Raw genomic sequence first — 20,087 nt, 5'->3', positions numbered from 1 at the left:
ACAAACTGGTTAAACCTAGGTACTGAGAAAGCCCATTGGAGGAGCAGCAAAACATCTTCAACATTAAAGAACAAGTCCTGAGTGTGACCAACTACTACTAGATATACCATGACCTGGTTGAAGAAAAACCTAGGAACTGAGGAAGCCCACTGGATGAACAGCGAAATGTCTTCAACATTAGAAAACAAGTCCTGAATGTGACCAACTACTACTAGATATACCATGACCTGGTTGAGTGAGAACCTTCACAGACAAGCCTGCCAAACCTAGGAACAGAGGATGCCCATTGGATGGATAGTGAAGTGTCTTCAACATTGGAGAACAAGTCCTGAGTTTGACCAACTACTTCTAGATATACCATGACCTGGTTGAAGAAAAACCTAGGAACTGAGGAAGCCCACTGGATGAACAGCGAAATGTCTTCAACATTAGAAAACAAGTCCTGAGTGTGACCAACTACTACTAGATATACCATGACCTGGTTGAGTGAGAACCTTCACAGACAAGCCTTCCAAACCTAGGAACAGAGGATGTCCATTGGATGGATAGTGAAGTGTCTTCAACATTGGAGAACAAGTCCAGAGTGTGACCAATTACTACTGGATATACCATAACCTAGTTGAATGAGAACCTTCACAGACAAACTGGCCAAACCTAGGAATTGAGGAAGCCCCTTGGAGGAGCAGCGACATGTCTTCAACATTAGAAAACAAGTCCTGAATGTGACCAACTACTACTAGATATACCATGACCTGGTTGAGTGAGAACCTTCACAGACAAGCCTGCCAAACCTAGGAACAGAGGATGCCCATTGGATGGATAGTGAAGTGTCTTCAACATTGGAGAACAAGTCCTGAGTTTGACCAACTACTTCTAGATATACCATGACCTGGTTGAAGAAAAACCTAGGAACTGAGGAAGCCCACTGGATGAACAGCGAAATGTCTTCAACATTAGAAAACAAGTCCTGAGTGTGACCAACTACTACTAGATATACCATGACCTGGTTGAGTGAGAACCTTCACAGACAAGCCTTCCAAACCTAGGAACAGAGGATGTCCATTGGATGGATAGTGAAGTGTCTTCAACATTGGAGAACAAGTCCAGAGTGTGACCAACTACTACTGGATATACCATAACCTAGTTGAATGAGAACCTTCACAGACAAACTGGCCAAACCTAGGAATTGAGGAAGCCCCTTGGAGGAGCAGCGAAATGTCTTCAACATTAGAGAACAAGTCCTGAGTGTGACCAACTACTCCTAAATATGCTATAACCTGGTTGAACAAGAACCTTCACAGACAAGCTGGCCAAACCTAGGAACCGAGGAAGCCCATTGTATGGGCAGTGAAGTATCTTCAACATTAGAGAACAAGTCCTGAGTGTGACCAACTACTACTGGATATGCCATGATGTGGGTGAATGAGAACCTTTACAGGCAAGCTGGCCAAACCTGGTTCAGCCTGTTTGCACAATCTGATTTAGATCTTCCAACAACTGTGTAGCGTGAGGGGCCACCTATATATTTGTATTTTATTCCATCATGTAGGGCCTTGCACTGCTTGAAGATTGTCAAATATAAAGAACACGCGGTCGGAATAGCACTTTGCATGATCGTGGGAAGCCTGTTCATCACTGATCAGATTTCTAGGAGAGATGTGGGGAGGTCCCTCTTCTGTGAGTCACTCTTGCAATCCATGTAATGTGATCTCTCTGCTATTTAGGTCAGCTGTTACATTGTAATTCACATTGAGTTGTAGCCAGTTGACAGCAAATCTATACATTGTTTGTAATCATGTTTGTTTTTTTTTTTCTATGTCCTCTAAGGTGAACCTATTCTTTCTGCTGAACATTGTGCGTGTCTTAATCACAAAACTGAAAGTGACGCATCAGGCAGAATCCAACCTGTACATGAAAGCAGTGCGAGCCACTCTCATCCTTGTGCCGCTTCTTGGAATCCAGTTTGTATTGTTGCCATGGAGACCGGAAGGACACATAGCGGAGGAAATCTATGACTATGTCATGCATATTCTCATGAATTACCAGGTACAGCTGCAGAAAATGCTCCTGCTCAAGGCTAAACGCCTTATTTTGGGTCAGCCGTAGCCTTAAAATGTCACTCTGGTTTTGCTTGAGTTTAAATGCAGTGCAAACCATTTTGTAATATAATGCTGATATAAAGAAGAATCTAACATGTAGTGTCTTCAGTTATACAACTATCATCAGGCATCTAGTATAAGTACATAAACTTGTCTTGCAATGGAACTTATTTTAATCTCCTGCACAGGGTTACTTTCTGAGATAGGGAGGAGCAGCACCAGCAGCCAATCAGATTCTGCTACAGTGCACATGTCCTCACAGAACATCTGGACGGGGTGGGTGAGCAGTGTTATGACCTCATCAGTCTGCTGCTGTCCTTTCATTGCTGATAGAGAGGCTGAGAGGGTGTTCCTGACCAGGCTGCCAATGTGAGGTCAGGTGTGCCTCCAGCCCTGAAGCTCTCAGCAGCACACTCTTTGATAGCAATGGCAGCAAACCCAAGTCACATGCATCTCCACCTCCAGACCCTGAAGCTCTCAGCAGCACAGTTCTTGGCAGCAATGTCTGAGCCTCTCACTGCTGGACAGAGGCGGCTCTAGGCTTCGTGAGGCCTTAGGCAAAACTTACACATGAGGCCCCACGGACTGGGACGCTCCGTGATGAGGCCGCTATTCCTCAGGCTGCGGGCAGTATCTGATTTGTCCGTCAGCTCCTAAGCCACAGAGTCCCAGTGGGGGTAGGCGGAGCCGCCGGCGTCAACTTCAGTGATTGAGAACAGGCAAATCAGGCGGCCGCGAGGCCCCTGTGAGTGCGAGGCCTTAGGCGACCGCCTAATTTGCCTTATTAGAGAGCCGCCTCTGCTGCTGGACTCCATGCACATTCAGCCCACCCGCACAGACTACGGGTCTAAGTCACTCCCAAGGAACTCCAAAAGCCGTGTCCAGGGTCAACTCGCGTAACCAATCAGGTTCCTCCTTCCTGAGATGGTCTCATCAGCAGTAAACTGATCCCTGACAGATCCTAAGTAACACCAAGTCACATGCATCGCCACCTCCAGCCCAGAGGCTCTCAGCAGCTCAGTCCTTGGCAGCAATGTCTGACCCCCTTCATTCCTGAGCTTCAGGCACACTTAGTCCACCTGCACAGGTTGTAGGCCTCAGCCCTTCCCCCCCCCCAGAGCTACCAAAGTCAGTGTCTAGGGTCAACCCTCCAATCAGGTTCCTGCATTCAAACTCCCTTCTCCCTGCAGCTGTCTATTACAGGACGGGGAGGGTAGGAACAATCTGCAGTGCGAAGCAACATTTTGCTGGGCAGCTTAAAGGGGCGCGGCTTGCACTGCATCAATGAAAAATGCTGGCAGATTGTCCATATTTATTGATTGTATTGGTTCTAATCATCAATGTCTGGAAATGTATGCATTGATAGAAATCATTCTTTTCTCTAGGGATTGCTGGTGGCTACAATATTTTGTTTTTTCAATGGAGAGGTAAGTGTATTTTTTTTTTCTGCAAACCTGGAATTTACTGAATTTTTATATATTTAAAAAAAAATACAATAAAATACGGATATGGTGCTTTTATCACTTAGAGAAGCTTGGTCAGCCCATGTTATAACAAAGAACTAGGAGCACACACCTGTGCACACTCCTTGCTCCGAGACCCTCCCCACTGTCACTGACAGCTCTGCGCCAAACTAATGGTCAAGAACCAATAAGCGTGGCGCCCAGTCATGTGATCACCACACACTTGTTAGTTAAAGTCTATTTAAAGCTACATGACCATTTAAGACTCCTCGGCCCCCAGGTTTACAATGCTGGGTGTGGGTTTAGTACTGTGAAGGTTGCTCTGTGTTGGCGGCACATTGAAGAGCCGGACCGCCGCACTCACACACAGCGCACATCAGTCCAGAATCTTCAGCAGTCCTCCTGCCTGGTGATCCAATCAACAAGACTGCTCTGGGAGCTTCATTGATTGGAGAGCTGTATGCCCAGCTGAGCAGGGGGCATGCTGGACCTCTGCAGAGAGACCACTGTTTATCCACAGAGATCAAAGGGTCCTCCTCTGCAGCATGCTGGCAGGGGACAGGCTTTGGTTGCTTTATTAAGATAAAGGACCGTAAGTCTTTGCAACGCTTTTCCTTTGATGTACCTGGAATGCATTTAGCTTCTTTGAATTGCATGTTCAGTTGGGCTTTAACATGTAGGTATGTGTCAGGTCTGGGCTCAGCCCTTCCTTCTCTGAGCTGGCCGCTCAGCTGTCGGCTAATTGCCAGCTCCTATCTCTCCACAGTGACTCACCTGTTGATTATATCCTGCTCGTCAGTCCTGCCTACTTAAGCCGTCCAGCCCAGAGGATCTCTGCCTTCGCCTTGGTCAACAACATCACAGAGACTATCTCCTGCGTTCCTGTTAAAGACTTGCTTGGCTAACATCCCTTCCGGCTCCAGATCCTGCTTGCTGTTCCACTACACTGATGTCAGAAACCATGAAATCAGACCGAGACAGAAGTACAGTTAAATCACACTTGTTTAATAATAAAAGTAAATAGAACAAACGTAGTCAAAACATAGCCAGAGTTCAGGAACCGGAACGGATAGCCAGACAAGCCAAATGTCAGGGAGCCAGACATGAGCGTAGTAAAACAGCCAGCAGGATCTGGAGCCAGACGGGATGTCAGCCAAGCAAGTCTTTTTAACAGGAATGCAGGAGATAGTCTCTTTGATTTTGACTAAGGAGAAGGCAGAGATCACCTGGGCTGGACGGCTTAAGTAGGCAGGACTGACGAGCAGGATATCATCAACAGCTGAGTCACTGTGGAGAGATAGGAGCTGGCATTTAGCCCAGCCCAAAGGCCAAATCGATCCGAAATGAAGCTCAGGGATGGAAGGGCTGAGCCCAGCCCTGACAGCTGATCCCTGCCTTCCTGACTTTCTGCCTTGTCTGACTATCCATTCCGGTTACAGAACTTGGCTATGTTTTGACTACGTTTTGTTCTATTTACTTTTAATATTAAACAAGTGTGATTTAACTGTACTTCTCTCTGGACCTGATTTCATGGGTTCTGATAGTATGTAAACCTTGGGGACCGCACTCCTTTGTCCCTTGTATTCCACCTAAGGGTTACTTCTCTTTACAGACTGTATTCAAGACACTCTGACTACCTGGTGATCCCACCAATCCCTTTGTCTTCCTCCCCTCTGACCATGCTAACCAGAAAGGCTAATTTGGTCAGTTTACGTCCTTTTAAATTGTAATTGGACCTACAGGATATTGTGCTGACGCACGGTGTGCCTGTAGTTCCATAGTGCACCCCCCCCCCGTACAGCCTTGCTCACTTTGATAGGCACAGGGTCTCAGCAGGAGAGGTCACAAGAACCTGCTTCACTTGGTCATGCCTCCTATCTAACCAGACCACCCCCCGCCCAATGGAAGAGGCATCAGAGCGGAGCCATGCGGTCACATGACCACTGGAATATGTGAATCCTAAGTAGACAAGTGTAGAACGAAAATATTTTGTTTTACTTCATTTCGGATCGATTTGTTAAGTTACTAAATTTGTTTAGTTACATTCAGAACGGAATTCATTTTGTTTAGTTTACTAGTTTTTGACCTGGTTCAACTTTTTTTCCACCGGGTTTGAGGTATTTGAATCAAATTTGAATCGAAAAAATTTAATCGATTTCAAATTCATTCTGAAGAATAGAATAGCTGGTTCTATTCGGAATTCAAATTTTCATTCTATTCTATTCAAATTTTGAAATTTGAGTTTCAGAATATGACTATATTCTTTTTTTTTTTTTCCTTTCTATTCTATTCGGTTTTTCTATTCTAGTCTGTTCTTTTCTATTTCATTCTATTGTATTTCATTCTATTCTTTTCTATTCCTTTTTTTTCTATTCTATTTTATTCTTTTTGAAATTCAAATTTCGGAGGATGGTAATATTCTATTTTATTCTAATCTATTCTATTTTTTTGTTTTCTATTTTATTTCATATTCTATTCTTTTCTATTGTGTTTTATTCTGTTCTTTATTTATTTATATCTTTTAAATTTCGGAATTTCTTCTCTATTCTTTTTTATTCTATTCTGTTCTGTTTTAGTCTATTCTATTCTTTTTGAAATTTTGAATTTCTGACGACAGCTTCTAATACACACAGTCTTTGAAGGAGATGAACAATAGTCAGCAATATGTTTTACATTTAGGATTTGTTTTCAAATTCATTTCGAATTAGTTTCGATTTTGATTTGAATTCGGATCATTCGTTATTTCAGATTAAATTTCAGTTTGTTATTTCGGATTCGATGAAATTCAGTAGTATTGTAATTCAGAAAATCGGATACATTCGAATTTCTGAATAATGAAAATGTTGTCCTGAATTTCAATTCGGAGGGAAACGAATGGCACACGTCTAATCACAAGCTACTTTCAGCATGGGCAATATTCTGATCCATAACTGTCTATTATCTACCAGCTTGCTTTAAAACCAAAACGTTCTCCTAGGCTGTGATGAGCCGTGTGCCAATACATGGAAGCATTGGGTCTTCTTACACGCAGTATGTTTTTTTTTTTGTTTGTTTTTTTAGGTTCAAGGCGTTCTAAAAAGACATTGGAACCAGTACAGGATCCAGTTTGGAAATAGCTTTGCCCATTCTGAGGGTCTCCGATCGGCGTCCTACACCATATCCTCCATCAGCGAGGCGCAGGGCACCACGTTTACCCACGACTATAACAGCGAGCACTCCAACGGGAAAAACTGCCATGACATGGAGGACGTGTCCTTCAAACAGGATAAATCCTACCTGTGAATCCCAGAACCGGCTCCGAGATTGCGTGTCCGTGTGTCAAGGAGCAACCACTGCAAGGCCTACTACTCATCTTATGTTTGTTTTCAGTTTTTCATATTTATAGTAAGTTTGTAAATTGTATTAAGTTTTATGTTTTTGCACTTGTATAGAAAGATGAATCCTACCCAGCAAGGAGAATCCAACAAGGAAATGTGTTCTCTGTTCGCAAACCCGATATTCCGGGGTATTGTCCTGGATGACCGGGTGGTAGAAGCCAACCGAGGGCACATCCTATACCCCAACCGCCAGTAAATGTAAAGGAGAAAAGGTCAGCGGAACGCGGTAAAAATTCAACCCAGGTGTAACTTTATTGTTCTGGGCAAGCAGACACAAAGTCCCCACCTAGGACCCCCTCCTCTGATGCATTTCACCCAAACCTACATGTAGGTGGGGTGCAGCGCGGTGTGGTGGAATACTGGGTACCAGAAGCTAACCAAAGGCACATCTATACCCTAACCGCCAGTAAATGTAAAGGAGAAAAAGCCAGAGGAACACGGTAAAAATTTAACCCAGGTGTAACTTTATTGTTCTGGGCAAACAGACACAAAGTCCACATATGGTACCCCCACCTCTGATGCATTTCACCCAAACTTACATGTTTGTGGGGTGCAGCGTGGTGTGGTGGAATACCGAGTACCAGAAGCTAACCCAGAGCACATCCTATACCCCAACCACCAGTAAATGTAGGAGAGTAAAAAAAGGAGAAAAAGCCAGCGGAACTCGGTTAAAATTCAACCCAGGTGTAACTTTGTTGTTTTGGGCAAGCCAACACAAAGTTCCCACCTGGTACCCCCACCTCTGATTAATTTCACCCAAACCTACATGTGGCAGGAATAACGCAATCAGTCTTCCATATGGGATCCCAGTGCAATGAAAGGACTGGGATCCCTTTATATAATGCAGATATATAAATAATGCAGAAACAGTTCACAAATAATCGAGAAGGCAGCCCAACCGGGAACACAAATCCAACAGCGGGGAGAGAGCAGAGTGCAGCCAACCTGTCAGCGTCTGTAGAAAGAGGAAGAATGTGGCCTGGCCGTCTTGTGCCCAACAGGCAGACGGACAGAGGATTTGCAGGCCCTAAGTTTTCTCTCCTCATCAGGAACCTTTTCCTGCTGCTAGTACTGTTCCTACAAGGTGGGGTACCTGTCCTTGTTCTACCCACTTGCAAATGAATGCCAAACCTTGGAGCCAGGGCCTTAAAAAGGCGCTGCCTGACCCAAGATGGCTGCCGGTATCACATGGGGTGGCAGCATCCAATGGGATATCTTCCCCAGTGACCCAGGAAACCATAGAGGAACTGGGTTCCTCCTGACTTCCTCTCCAACTGCAGTGTCATTGCAGAAAAGCATCATCTGCATGGAGAAAGTAGACCGCACCTACCTATGTATAAAAAAGCCCAATTTCAGGTGAAACAGACCAGAAGGAAAGGTCCCAAGTGAGGACTTGATTTCTGCTCATCATCATCAATAAAGGGACACCTGTGTTGCCTTTATCAGAATCCCGCCAGCTTTTTCTCTTTTGGATTTACTGGAAAACCGAATGCTGGTGGATATTTAATGAGCAGAACGAAGTCTATTTTTGTTCTTTTTCTTGGTCATGGCTTCTGGTGTGGCTCTCTCTCCACCTGATCTTCAGATGTTGTTCAGCCAGAATTATGAATTATGCAAAATACGGTTAATGCTCTTATGTGTTCCTCCATTTCCGGCCATGAGCATTGTCTTCATGGAGTTTGAACAGGAAGAATTTCCTCCTACAACCCTTAAACTGGTAGGTCAGAGTGGACGTCAATGTTCTTCAATGTTCTGTCCCCAAGTAGACAAAGCTCGTATCCCATGCTGCTCCATGCTGTGAAAGGACGGCTACAAGGTTGGACAGGGCGCTGGAGAGCAAGGATGGTTTTTGTTGATGCTAGGTGGAGCGTTACTGAAAAATTATTCATGCAGATTATCAATGGGTTCACTTTAATTTTGCTTTCACTCCAACTGGTTCCACTAGAGGTGGTGGGGACAATGGAATGGGAGCACCTTTGGGGAAGAGACCAGTGTGAAGAGAACAGTGTTTTCTGTACATGGAGAAATCATAAGAGAAGCTTGTGAGTGTGACTACCCTGTCCTGTACCATGTCATGAGACTACCATGTCCTACATAAATGTCCGAATGGAAAGCTCATGAACTATTTTTTATGACCTGGGGTGTTTTGTGCCCTTGGTGAGCAATGTGAATTTTTTTTTTAATTATTCATATTTTTTTATCTATAATGATACAAAGTATTTCAACATAATGGTCCCTCTCGCTCCCTGCCGCTAACAGTAGGGGGCAGAGAGAGACATGCCTATGACAAAGCAGAAGAACTGTTGGTGGATCCAAGGCTAGATGAAATCAAAGTTCAATCTCCAACTCTAGGACATCCTACAGGGTATCCTTAGGGGTCCCTGGAGTTGTCCAAACACCGAGCGTAAAGGATGAGAGCACCACAAGTTTGTGAATGGGTCCAGAAAAGTTTATTGATCTTGGTTAAAGAAAAAAATCAGAAGATAAAACCAAGGCTAGTTGAATCAAAATAAAAATTTGATCTCCAACACCAGGACATCCTACAGGGTATCCTTAGGGGTCCCTGGAGTTGTCCATCCTAATGCCCTGTACACACGGTTGGATTTTCAGACGGAAAATGTGTGATAGGACCTTGTTGTCGGAAATTCCGACCGTGTGTGGGCTCCATCACACATTTTCCATCGGAATTTCCGACACACAAAGTTTGAGAGCTTGCTATAAATTTTCTGACAACAAAATCCGTTGTCGGAAATTCCGATCGTGTGTACACAAATCCGACGCACAAAGTGCCACGCATGCTCAGAATAAATGAAGAGACGAAAGCTATTGGCTACTGCCCCGTTTATAGTCCCGACGTACGTGTTTTACGTCACCGCGTTCAGAGCGGTCGGATTTTCCGACAACTTTGTGTGACCGTGTGTATGCAAGACAAGTTTGAGCCAACATCCGTCGGAAAAAATCCATGGATTTTGTTGTCGGGAATGTCCGATCATGTGTACAGGGCATAAGTGTAAGGGATGAGAACACCACAAGTTTGTAAATGAGTTCAGAAAAGTTTATTGATCTTGATTTAAAAAAAAAAAAGAGAAATTAGGAGATAATACCAACATGTTTCGACACTCAAAGCTTCATCAGGGCTTAAAAAGTGGAAGAAACAAAGAAAATTTTAACCAAATCTCCTGGGTACTCCTGGGATCTGGGTACTCTCCTATTTAAGTGTAAGGCCACATTCCACATTGAGGCCACATTCACATGGCCGGTTACATGTAGCCATCAGATTCTTTCGGCTTGAATGACTTGGTGAATGCGATTAGCAGCTGTGTAGCCATGTGGCCACACACAGAGCAAATAACTTCAGTTATGGATGGATGTCTGAGTCTGGACGCAGCAAGTGAAGCCAGATCTTGAAGCTGATGGATCGGCTTGATGACCAGACAACAAGGAAGAACAATGGGTGATAGCTGCTCAGTTCCTTTCAGAGCAGGTTCAGTTTTAAGGGCCCATTTCAGTTGGGGTAATGTGCATAAAGCTTCAAAATTTTAATTGTCAATTTAAATGGCACCCCAATGCACAAACGGCGCTGCAACGCACCATAGTTCCACGTGTTACAAATTTTGTGACTTGCCTGGTTTTCAAGACGTTTTTGCGTGTTGGCAAACCATTGTTTTTAATGGGCTTCTAGTCCAACGCGCCCTCCAATTTTCTGTTGCACCATATTTGCTGGGTAGAATTCCTCATCCGTTTGTGACATCTTAAATATGGCGCTCACCTTTTGTGTTTTTTACAGCTTCATATTTTTTTTTTCCACCTATTCTAAATTCCTAGTCTTGGTTTCTGATTTACAGTGATATCTTTTATTTGCAATTGCGGTGTTATAACGTATGAAGAATTGTTCAATGGAGGGCTCCACCTAAGAGCTAAAGCTAACACATTCATCCACTTTACAGACGGAGCCGCAGAGGACAGACCGCGCTCCTTCCCATAGCCGTCCATTAGGGGTCTAAAGATTCTAACCTTAAAAATGAGACTTTGATAGTTCTGGGTTCAGAGGTCTGGCTAAGTGCATTGTTGTGCGTTGCGTTAAGGCGGCCTATTCATTTTGAATGGACCGCCAACACAAGGCGGTGAACTGAGAATTGTGAATGATTCTCTTTTTTTTTTTAATGAAACATGCAATGTGTGTTTAATGTGGTGGACAGTGTTGTGGGCATATTGTCCTGGGGGGGGCTTTTGGTGAAAAATCAGGGGTCTAAAAGACCCCTGATGGCTCACTTTTGAGACAGAGAAAGTGATTGAGGACACATATTGCTCAATCCCTTTTTGTGCAACCTCAGCTGCACTGCAGAATGCATTAACAGGAAGCGCTCGTACAGAGGCTCCCTGTTCATTCACAAACTGAAGCACAGTTTACTATGCTTCAGTTATGAATGAACACAGGAGCAATCGGTACCAATCACTGTATATTGGTCCCCCCGCTCTCCATCCTGAAGCTGATCCCCCTGTGTGCCTACAGCAGCTGACAGCCAGCGGGAGGGAGAGGAGGAGAAGCCGGCTGGCAGTACTGTAGGCACGCAGGGGGGATCAGTTTCAGGATGGAGAGCGAGGGACTGATATACGGTGATCGATACCGATCGCTCCTGTGTTCATTCGTAACAGAAGCATAGTAACTGTGTTTACTATGCTTAGTTTGTGAATGAACAGGGAGCCTCTGTACGAGCGCCAAGGGATCGGTGCTGTGCGATGTGGGGACCATGACGGGAGAGAATAAAAGAAGTGGGGGCATTGTGAGAGTCCCCCGTGTGCCCACAGCAGCAGAGAGCCGTCAGGAGGGAGAGGAGGAGAAACCAGCAGGGCTGCGAGGGAACGCAAGGTGTTTGAAGCAGTGGGGGGGGGGGGGGGCAGTTGCCCAGGCCCCCCTGTTGAACTGATGGGGGCCCCATACAGTAGGGCTGGTTCTACTGTCTTATTGGCTGCCCTGCACACAAGCATTGACAGCACTAGTCTGTAGTAGACATGTGCAATTCGTTTCGACAAATTCGTTAATTTGGAAATATCCATTTTAACAAATTTTTCCGAATATTTGTTAATTTGAAAATTGGTAAATTAGTAAATTTTGAAAATTCATAAATTTGGAAATTCGAAAACCCATAAATTTGAAAATCTGAAATAACTAATAATAACTATTAAATTATAGGTATTGGGATTTCCTTTCAAATTTGGCTGTTAATGAACATAACGTTTACGAATGTATGGATGGCTTAAAATAGTGTTCTTGACGCCCAAGGGTTCTACCCCACTGATGTCCAACCTGCAGCCCAGGGGGCCACATGCGGCCCTTTTGGTGTTTGCATTGTGGCCCTCAAGCCCCAGCAGTCAGTAGAGGGAGATTTGAGTGTGATGGCACCAATGGGGGACCTCAATAGAGGGGTAGGTACCTAGGATATTGAGAGTTGGAGGGATGGCTTTAAATATTGTTCTTTACACTCATGGCCCAAAAGTTCTACCTCACTGGTGTCCAACCTGCAGCCCAGGGGGCCACATGCGGCCCTTTTGGTGTTTGCAGTGTGGCCCTCAAGCCCCAGCAGTCAGTAGAGGGAGATTTGAGTTGTAGCAGCAGTGTTCCCTAGCAGTCTCATGTAGCATGTCCCCAGTCTCTGACCGTCTCCTTCAGCACGAGTCCCATCTCAAACCACTCCCGTAGAACAGTCTATGGCCATTCCAATCTATGAGAGTCTTCTGCAGCATTACAAATAATAGATATTATATTTGGGGCCCTCAGAGGCCACATTTATAGGCCTCCAATACCTTGTAAGTTGTCAACAGCTGATCTAACCCTTCCGTAATCTCTTATTCAGAACTAAAACAAAGAGATCTTGGCTTTAGTTACTGGAAACATCCGGTTCTCCGGCTTCAAGGGTTGTAACCATTAGGCAGAGAAATACGTAGGCTGCCATTGGTCATCCCCCGAAAACGCTAGTGCCCCGGCTGTCACTGACCTGGAACAAGCATGCAGCAATTGTAGTAATACCTCCCCCTGATCTGTATAATCCTTGTAGGCCAGTATGTCAGAAAACACTGAAACCAGAGGGCCAGCTTGGCAGCCGGGTAAACGACATTTTCAGGATGAGGTCACCAATGGCAAATAGTTTGTGTTTCTCGGCACAGGTTCCTTTTTAAGGCTCTGATCACAAGAAGGTCATCACAGTAGCTGTACATCCATCAGGTCTTCAATCTGTGCGAAAAGGGGCAAAACCAAACGTTTTCAGGCTGTATTCTCTGCAGAAAAACCATTTGGTGGAGGGGGGATTATGGTGTGGGGGTTGTTTTTCAGGGGTTGGGCTTGGCCCCTCAGGGGTTGGGTTTGGCCCCTTAGTTCCAGTGAAGAGAACTCTTAAGGTATCAGCACACCAAGACCATTTTGGACAATTTCATGCTCCCAACTTTGTGGGAACAGTTTGGGAATGTCCCCTTCCTGTTCCAATATGCGCACCAGTGCACAAAGTAGACATGCGCACTGCCGAAAAATGTGTTTGTTTTAATTTTTAATTTGATTTTTATTTTCGTTTTTTTTTTTAGGGTCATTCGTTATGATCGCAATCTGGAAATTCATAAATTCCAGAATTTGTAAATTTCGTAAATTCGTAAATCCAAAAATAAGAAAGAGAAAATTCAAAAAGAATAACTAATAATAACTAACTATTAAATTATAGGTATTGGAATTCCCTTTCAAATTTGGCTGTTGGTGAACATAACGAATACGAATTTATCTGAACTTATGAATTATCCGAGATAACGAAGGCCGCATCTAAACGAATGGAATGCAACAAAGTAGTAATGAATAAAAATACAATTTTTATTTAAGATTTTCAAATTTTCGTGTTGTCAAATTTTCGGATTTTCATTTTTCTTTTCGGGTTTTTACAGTTTTGAATTTCTGCATTTCCAAATTTCCGAGAAAAATTTGTTAAACGGGTTTTCGTTAATTTGGATATTTCTAAAATCAAAACTTTTTTTTTTAAATTATTTTATAGATTAGGGAAAGGTCACTGACAGTTTTTCTTTCCATCGGAAGAGGCGTTTCCTTACTTCCTGTCTTGTGAGAGAAAATCTATCCATACAAGGGAAACCATTGCGGGGGAAAAAAAAAACCCAGAGGTGCTTTTGGAGCTTCGGACAAACAGACAAGGAGACCTCACTTGGACCTCCTCCACTGATATGTTTTACCCTCAAGACTGGGCCTGATCATAGCGATCTGGTGGGTGAAACGCGTCAGCCAGAGATCCCAGTTGGAGACTCCTTGTCTATTTTGTCTGAAACAATAAAGTTGCCAGTGTTGAATATCAGCACTGCGTTTTCCAGGGATTTCCCTTCACTATGAGCAGACTTTTTCCAATGCATTTCACCCAAAAGATTGGGATTAATCATAGGTACCTATACAATCGAGCCAAAGCTTGAGGGTAAAATGCATCAGTGGACGAGGCAATCCCGGGTGGCGACTCCTTGTCTAGATCAATAAAGTTGCCAACGTTGAACTTGAAGGGAATGGCGCTGGGTTTTCTATGCTTGGACCGGTTTGGCTTGAGGGCCTCTGTTTAGTTTGTGGTACCCAGTTTTCTTTGGAGGGTGACCTGATTCCTGGACACTGACACTGAAGTCTGTCTATTGGATGATTTCCCTTCCTGTTATGGTTACAACTCCAAATTTTGGATTTTCCCATCACTTTCAGTCCCAGGGACAGTGGTTAGATAGAGGGGGTACATACCCAGATCTTCTCTTATTAGCATCCAGAGTTATAAAAGATCCAGGGGCCGGATGCGGCCCTTTGCTTACCTTTATCTGGCCCTTGGGGAACTATTCCTCCCAATGATGGGGCACTATTCCTCCCACTGACACCAATGATGGGGCACTATTCCACCCACTGACACCAATGATGGGGCACTATTCCTCCCACTGACACCAATGATGGGGCACTATTCCTCCCACTGACACCAATGATGGGGCACTATTCCACCCACTGACACCAATGATGGGTCACTATTCCTCCCACTGACACCAATGATGGGGCACTATTCCTCCCACTGATGGGGCACTATTCCTCCCACTGACACCAATAATCGGAGACTATTCTTCCCACTGACACCAATGATGGGGCACTATTCCTCCCAATGATGGGGCACTATTCCTCCCACTGATACCAATGATGGGGCACAATTCCTCCCACTGATACCAACGATGGGACACTATTCCTCCCACTGATACCAATGATGGGGCACTATTCCTCTCACTGACACCAATGATGGGGCACTATTCCTTCCACTAAAACCAATGATGGGGCACTATTCCTCCCACTGACGCCAATGATGGGGCACTATTCCTCCCACTGACACCAATGATGGGGCACTATTCCTCCCACTGACACCAATGATGGGGCACTATTCCTTCCACTAAAACCAATGATGGGACACTATTCCACTGACACCAACAGTGGGGCACTATTCCTCCCACATATACCAATGATGGGGCACTATTCCTCCCACTTATAGCATTGATGGGGCACTATTCCTCCCACTGACACCAATGATGGGGCACTATTCCTCCCACTGACACCAATGATGGGGCACTATTCCTCCCACTTATACCAAGGATGGGGCACTATTCCTTCCACTAATGCCAATGATGGGGCACTATTCCTCCAACTTCTACCAATGATGGGGCACTATTCCTCCAACTTCTACCAATGATGGGGCACTATTCCTCCCACTTATACAAATGATGGGGCACTATTCTCACTGACACCAACAGTGGGAAACTATTCCTCCCACTTATACCAATGATGAGGCACTATTCTTCTCACTGACACCAACAATGGGACACTATTCCTCCCACTTATACTAATGACAGGCACTATTCCTCTCACTGATGCAAACAATGGGGCACATGGTTTAAACTCCCACTGACGCCGGAGAATTTTTTACTCCCACTGGCCACAGTCTGCCCCCCCCCCCAAGCCTGAAAATATTAGAAAGTTTGGAGACTCCTGTAATGGACCATCTCATTGCTCAAGTTTACTTGCTACAGTGAAGCCGTTCATAGTGTATATACCAGAACACTTCCAAAGGTGGGGCGGGGGGTAGGGCTGTCTTGAAAAAAGACCAACTATGCAAGAAGCAGTAAGAGCGCCACCCCAGTGGTCAAAGAGTCTAAACTGGTGTTTTATTAAATAGTAGGAATGAATCCAACGCGTTTTGATGGTTTGGATACTCGTCTTGTCTGTGGTATGATCTCAGATGCGGCCGGACTCAACTGAATTGTATTGAAAGTTATTGAAGTTCTTCCACTAGCAGTTCCTGCGGTGGGAAGTATCCGAGGCCCTGAAATGTGTTGGGTTTCCTCCTTTTTCTTATGTATGATGGGGGAGGGGCACAGGACTTACAGGGGTTCCAATCTCTCACCGCTCATTCTAAAAAAAAAAAAAAAAAAAAAAAAAAGGGACTTTAGGAAAACCTTTTAAATTTAGCATGGATCGTATTAATTGGACATCATCTCCATCCTGGACAATGTAAGAGTCTGGCAGGTGGAACCGTCCAAGTCTGGTTTCTGCCATGCCGGGGTTTAGGAGGAAATAACATGCTGTACATTTCTGGCGTTTTTTGCTAATATTTAAAAAATATGTTAAATAACTTTTTTTTTTTGTGTGAATATTTAGATGAACTAAGGGATTTTTCTATTTTCCTGGAGTTACGCTTTTAATATTTTGGTTGCTTGGAAATTTTCTTCCCAAATGGGTAGAGTAAGGTAGAGGGACCGTTTTGCAGATAACGGAATCCTTTCTATCTTGGGTCATTGATGAAGTTGAGGGATCGGGATTTGGCTCCGTCCACCAACACCTTTCTGTTGCAAGCTAAGTGTAGAGATGAAGGAATTTCTTGGCAGAATTCTGGGAAATCCGATTTTCTGTGTTTTTTTTTGTTTTTTTTTTGCTTTACTCGTGTGTCACAATGTATCATACATATGGTAACAGAATCAGCAAAATCTATCACTGCTAATTGCAGACCCCCCCCCCCATCTGGATACGTGTGGAGTATTATCCCACAATGAGAATGGCTGGGGTTGGGCTGGGCGCCTCCTGCTGGTTGCACTTCCCTGTAGTGTTCCTTGGGAAAACTGAAGGAGTTACTATCCATCAGAACTTCCATTAGAACTTCCTTCACCACCTACATAAACAAGGCTCTCTTAGCCAAAGGAAAGTAACCCTTTTGAGGCCCTTTGTATACTTGAAATAGACACCTCACACATTATATTCCAGCTGCACAACATACTTCTAACTTACACATTTTCTTCATCACCACCAGGGACTAGGATCGGGAGTTGGGACACCTTCCTTCCAAGGCTGACTAGGATAGGGCCACATCTATGCATATTGCTAGTTCAACTCAGGAGCTAAACTTCAAGATCTTAACTAGATGGTATGGCTGCCATCTTCTCCTCTATGTCCATTTAAACGATGATCTGGCAGGACCATACCTGATGGTCCTTTCAGATCCTTTGGGCTTTTTGGACATCCCTTTCTCAGAGGTTCATCTCTATTAATAACCCCCGAAGATTGCTTTCCTAGGTTCCATTACAACAGCACGTAGGAGCAGCTTAAGGTTACCCTTAAGCCTCGTACACGTGATCGGATTGTTGGCCAACAGAGAGAGTCAGACTTATGTCCGAAGGGCGTGTGCCAGGAACTTGCATACTAACGGCACACAATTGTCGGGCAACAAACACGAATGTAGTGACGTACTACGTGGAATTTCAGCTCTTGAGCGCCTTCATTTGGGCACCTTCTGCTAATGTCGTGTTTGGTGAGCATTGATTCCGAGCATGCGTGTTTGGACTTTTGTGTGAGGGACTTGTGTACAGACGATAAGGAAATCTGACAACAGACCACTGTCCGCCGAAAATTTACTAGCCTGCTATCCAACATTTGTTGGCCGAAAGTTGGACAACAATTGTCTAATGGTCGGATTTTAGGCAAACAGTCTGTCATCACACAATCCCCTGCCAACAATCGGATCGTGTGTACAAGGCTTAACCCTTCCTTGCCTAGACCCTTGAGCAGGTTGTGATATCTCAGTTACATAATCACCTGATTTTAAATACCTGTTTAAACCTCTCCGATCTGGTTTTCCGCAACTGCACAGCACAGAAACTGCCTTGGTCAAAGTCACTAACGACCTTCTGTTTGCTTCTGATTCCGGCTCACTAACTATTCTTATTCTACTGGATCCTAGTTCTGCCTTTCATACTGTAGGCCACAATCTTTTACTCTCTCGCCTTAAAACCATATTTGGAGTTTCAGAATTGGCTCTGAATTGGATTAAGTCGTATTTTACTGATCGCTGTCACATTGTTTCTCTTAGCAGATTCCAGTCTGAAGTTGGTCCTGTCAAGTATGGTGTTCCTCAGGGCTCAATCTTGGGTCCCTTACTTTTTACAATTTACATGTATCTATTTGGCCAATTGCTTAGATGACATGGGCTCAATTGTCACTTCTATGCTGATGACACTCAGCTATACATCCACACTAAACCGGATTATACTTTGGCTGCTTCTTTCTATCTAACTGTATTTGCAATATAAAAACTTGGATGGCCCACAATTTCTTTAAATTAAACTGTGACAAGACTGAAGTCATGCTTATTGGTAACGCCCATCCATAATGTAAGGCCAGTCCTAATAGCTTATCTGTAGATGGCTCTGTACTTGTGCTTCAGTCTAAATTGAAAAATCTAGGGGTGATATTTGATGCTAGTCTAACCTTTGATCCACATGTACAAAATGTTGTCGGAACATATTTTTTCCACGCATCCAAGCATTGCTTGGCTGTGTCCTATGCTATCAAACACTGTAGCTGAAAAGCTGATCCATACATTTTTGTTCTCCTGACTTGACTCCTGCAATGCTCTGCTCTACTCGCTGGTGCACCTAAATCCAATTGCTGGTTACACTTTCCTGTAGGGTTCCTTGGGAAAACTGAAGGAGTTACTACAGAACTTCCACCACCATCACCTACATAAACAAGGCTATCGCAGCAGAAGGAAAGTAACCCTTTTGAGGCCCTTTGTATACTTGAAGTAGACACCTCACACATTATATTCCAGCTGTACAACATACTTATAACTTACACATTTTCTTCATCACCACCAAGGACTGGGATCGGGAGTTGGGACACCTTCCTTCCGAGGCTGACTGGGATAGGGCCACATCTATGCATATTACTAGTTCAACTCAGGAGCTAAATTTCAAGATCTTAACTAGATGGTATGGCTGTCATCTTCTCCTCTATGTCCATTCAAAGGATGATCTGGCAAGACCATACCTGATGGTCCTTGTAGATCCTTTAGGCTTTTTGGACATCCTTTTCTTAGAGGTTCATCTCTATTAATAACCCCCGAAGATTGCTTTCCTAGGTTCCATTACAACAGCACACAGGAGCATCTTAAGGTTACCCTTCCTTGCCTAGATCCTTGAGCGGGTTGTGATATCTCAGTTACATAATCACCTGATTTTAAATACCTATTTAAACCCCTCCAATCTGGTTTTCCACAACTGCACAGCACAGAAACCGCCTTGGTCAAAGTCACTAACAACCTTCTGTTAGCTTCTGATTCCGGCTCACTAACTATTCTTTTTCTACTGGATCCTAGTTCTGCCTTTCATACTGTAGACCACAATCTTTTACTCTCTCGCCTTGAAAACCATATTTTGGAGTTTCAGAAGTGGCTCTGAATTGGATTAAGTCATACCTTACTGATCGGTGTCACATTGTTTCTCTTGGCAGATTCCAGTCTGAAGTTGGTCCTGTCAAGTATGGTGTTCTTCAGGGCTCAATCTTGGGTCCCTTACGTTTTTACAATTTACACGTATCTATTTGGCCAATTGCTTAGATGACATGGGCTCAATTATCACTTCTATGCTGATGACACTCAGATATACATCCACACTAAACCGAATTATACTTTGGCTGCTTCTTTCTATCTAACTGTATTTGCAATATAAAAACTTGGATGGCCCACAATTCCCTTTAATTAAACTGTGACAAGACTGAAGTCATGCTTATTAGTAACCCCCATCCATAATGTAAGGCCAGTCCTAATAGC

At 44.1% G+C, this 20,087-nt stretch overlaps 1 protein-coding gene across 3 annotated transcripts in view; it reads left to right on the top strand.

Annotated features, from left to right (window-relative positions):
• LOC141144041 (calcitonin gene-related peptide type 1 receptor-like) overlaps nt 1–16,482 on the top strand; it is a 109,047-nt gene extending 92,565 nt beyond the window's left edge. For 2 of the 3 annotated variants that reach the window (XM_073629380.1, XM_073629381.1), the window contains 3 exons: nt 1,828–2,046; nt 3,485–3,526; nt 6,623–16,482. In XM_073629380.1, the coding sequence (XP_073485481.1) occupies nt 1,828–2,046; nt 3,485–3,526; nt 6,623–6,844 (483 nt within the window). In that variant the 3' untranslated portion in view covers nt 6,845–16,482. The remainder of the gene's footprint in view (nt 1–1,827; nt 2,047–3,484; nt 3,527–6,622) is intronic. The other variant, XR_012244335.1, reaches the window with a different exon arrangement.
• The last annotated feature ends 3,605 nt before the right edge of the window (nt 16,483–20,087 follow it).

The sequence above is a fragment of the Aquarana catesbeiana genome, linkage group LG05 (assembly GCF_042186555.1).
Source record: "Aquarana catesbeiana isolate 2022-GZ linkage group LG05, ASM4218655v1, whole genome shotgun sequence".
NCBI lineage: Eukaryota > Metazoa > Chordata > Amphibia > Anura > Ranidae > Aquarana > Aquarana catesbeiana.
This window is presented reverse-complemented; position numbering and strand designations above follow the sequence as displayed.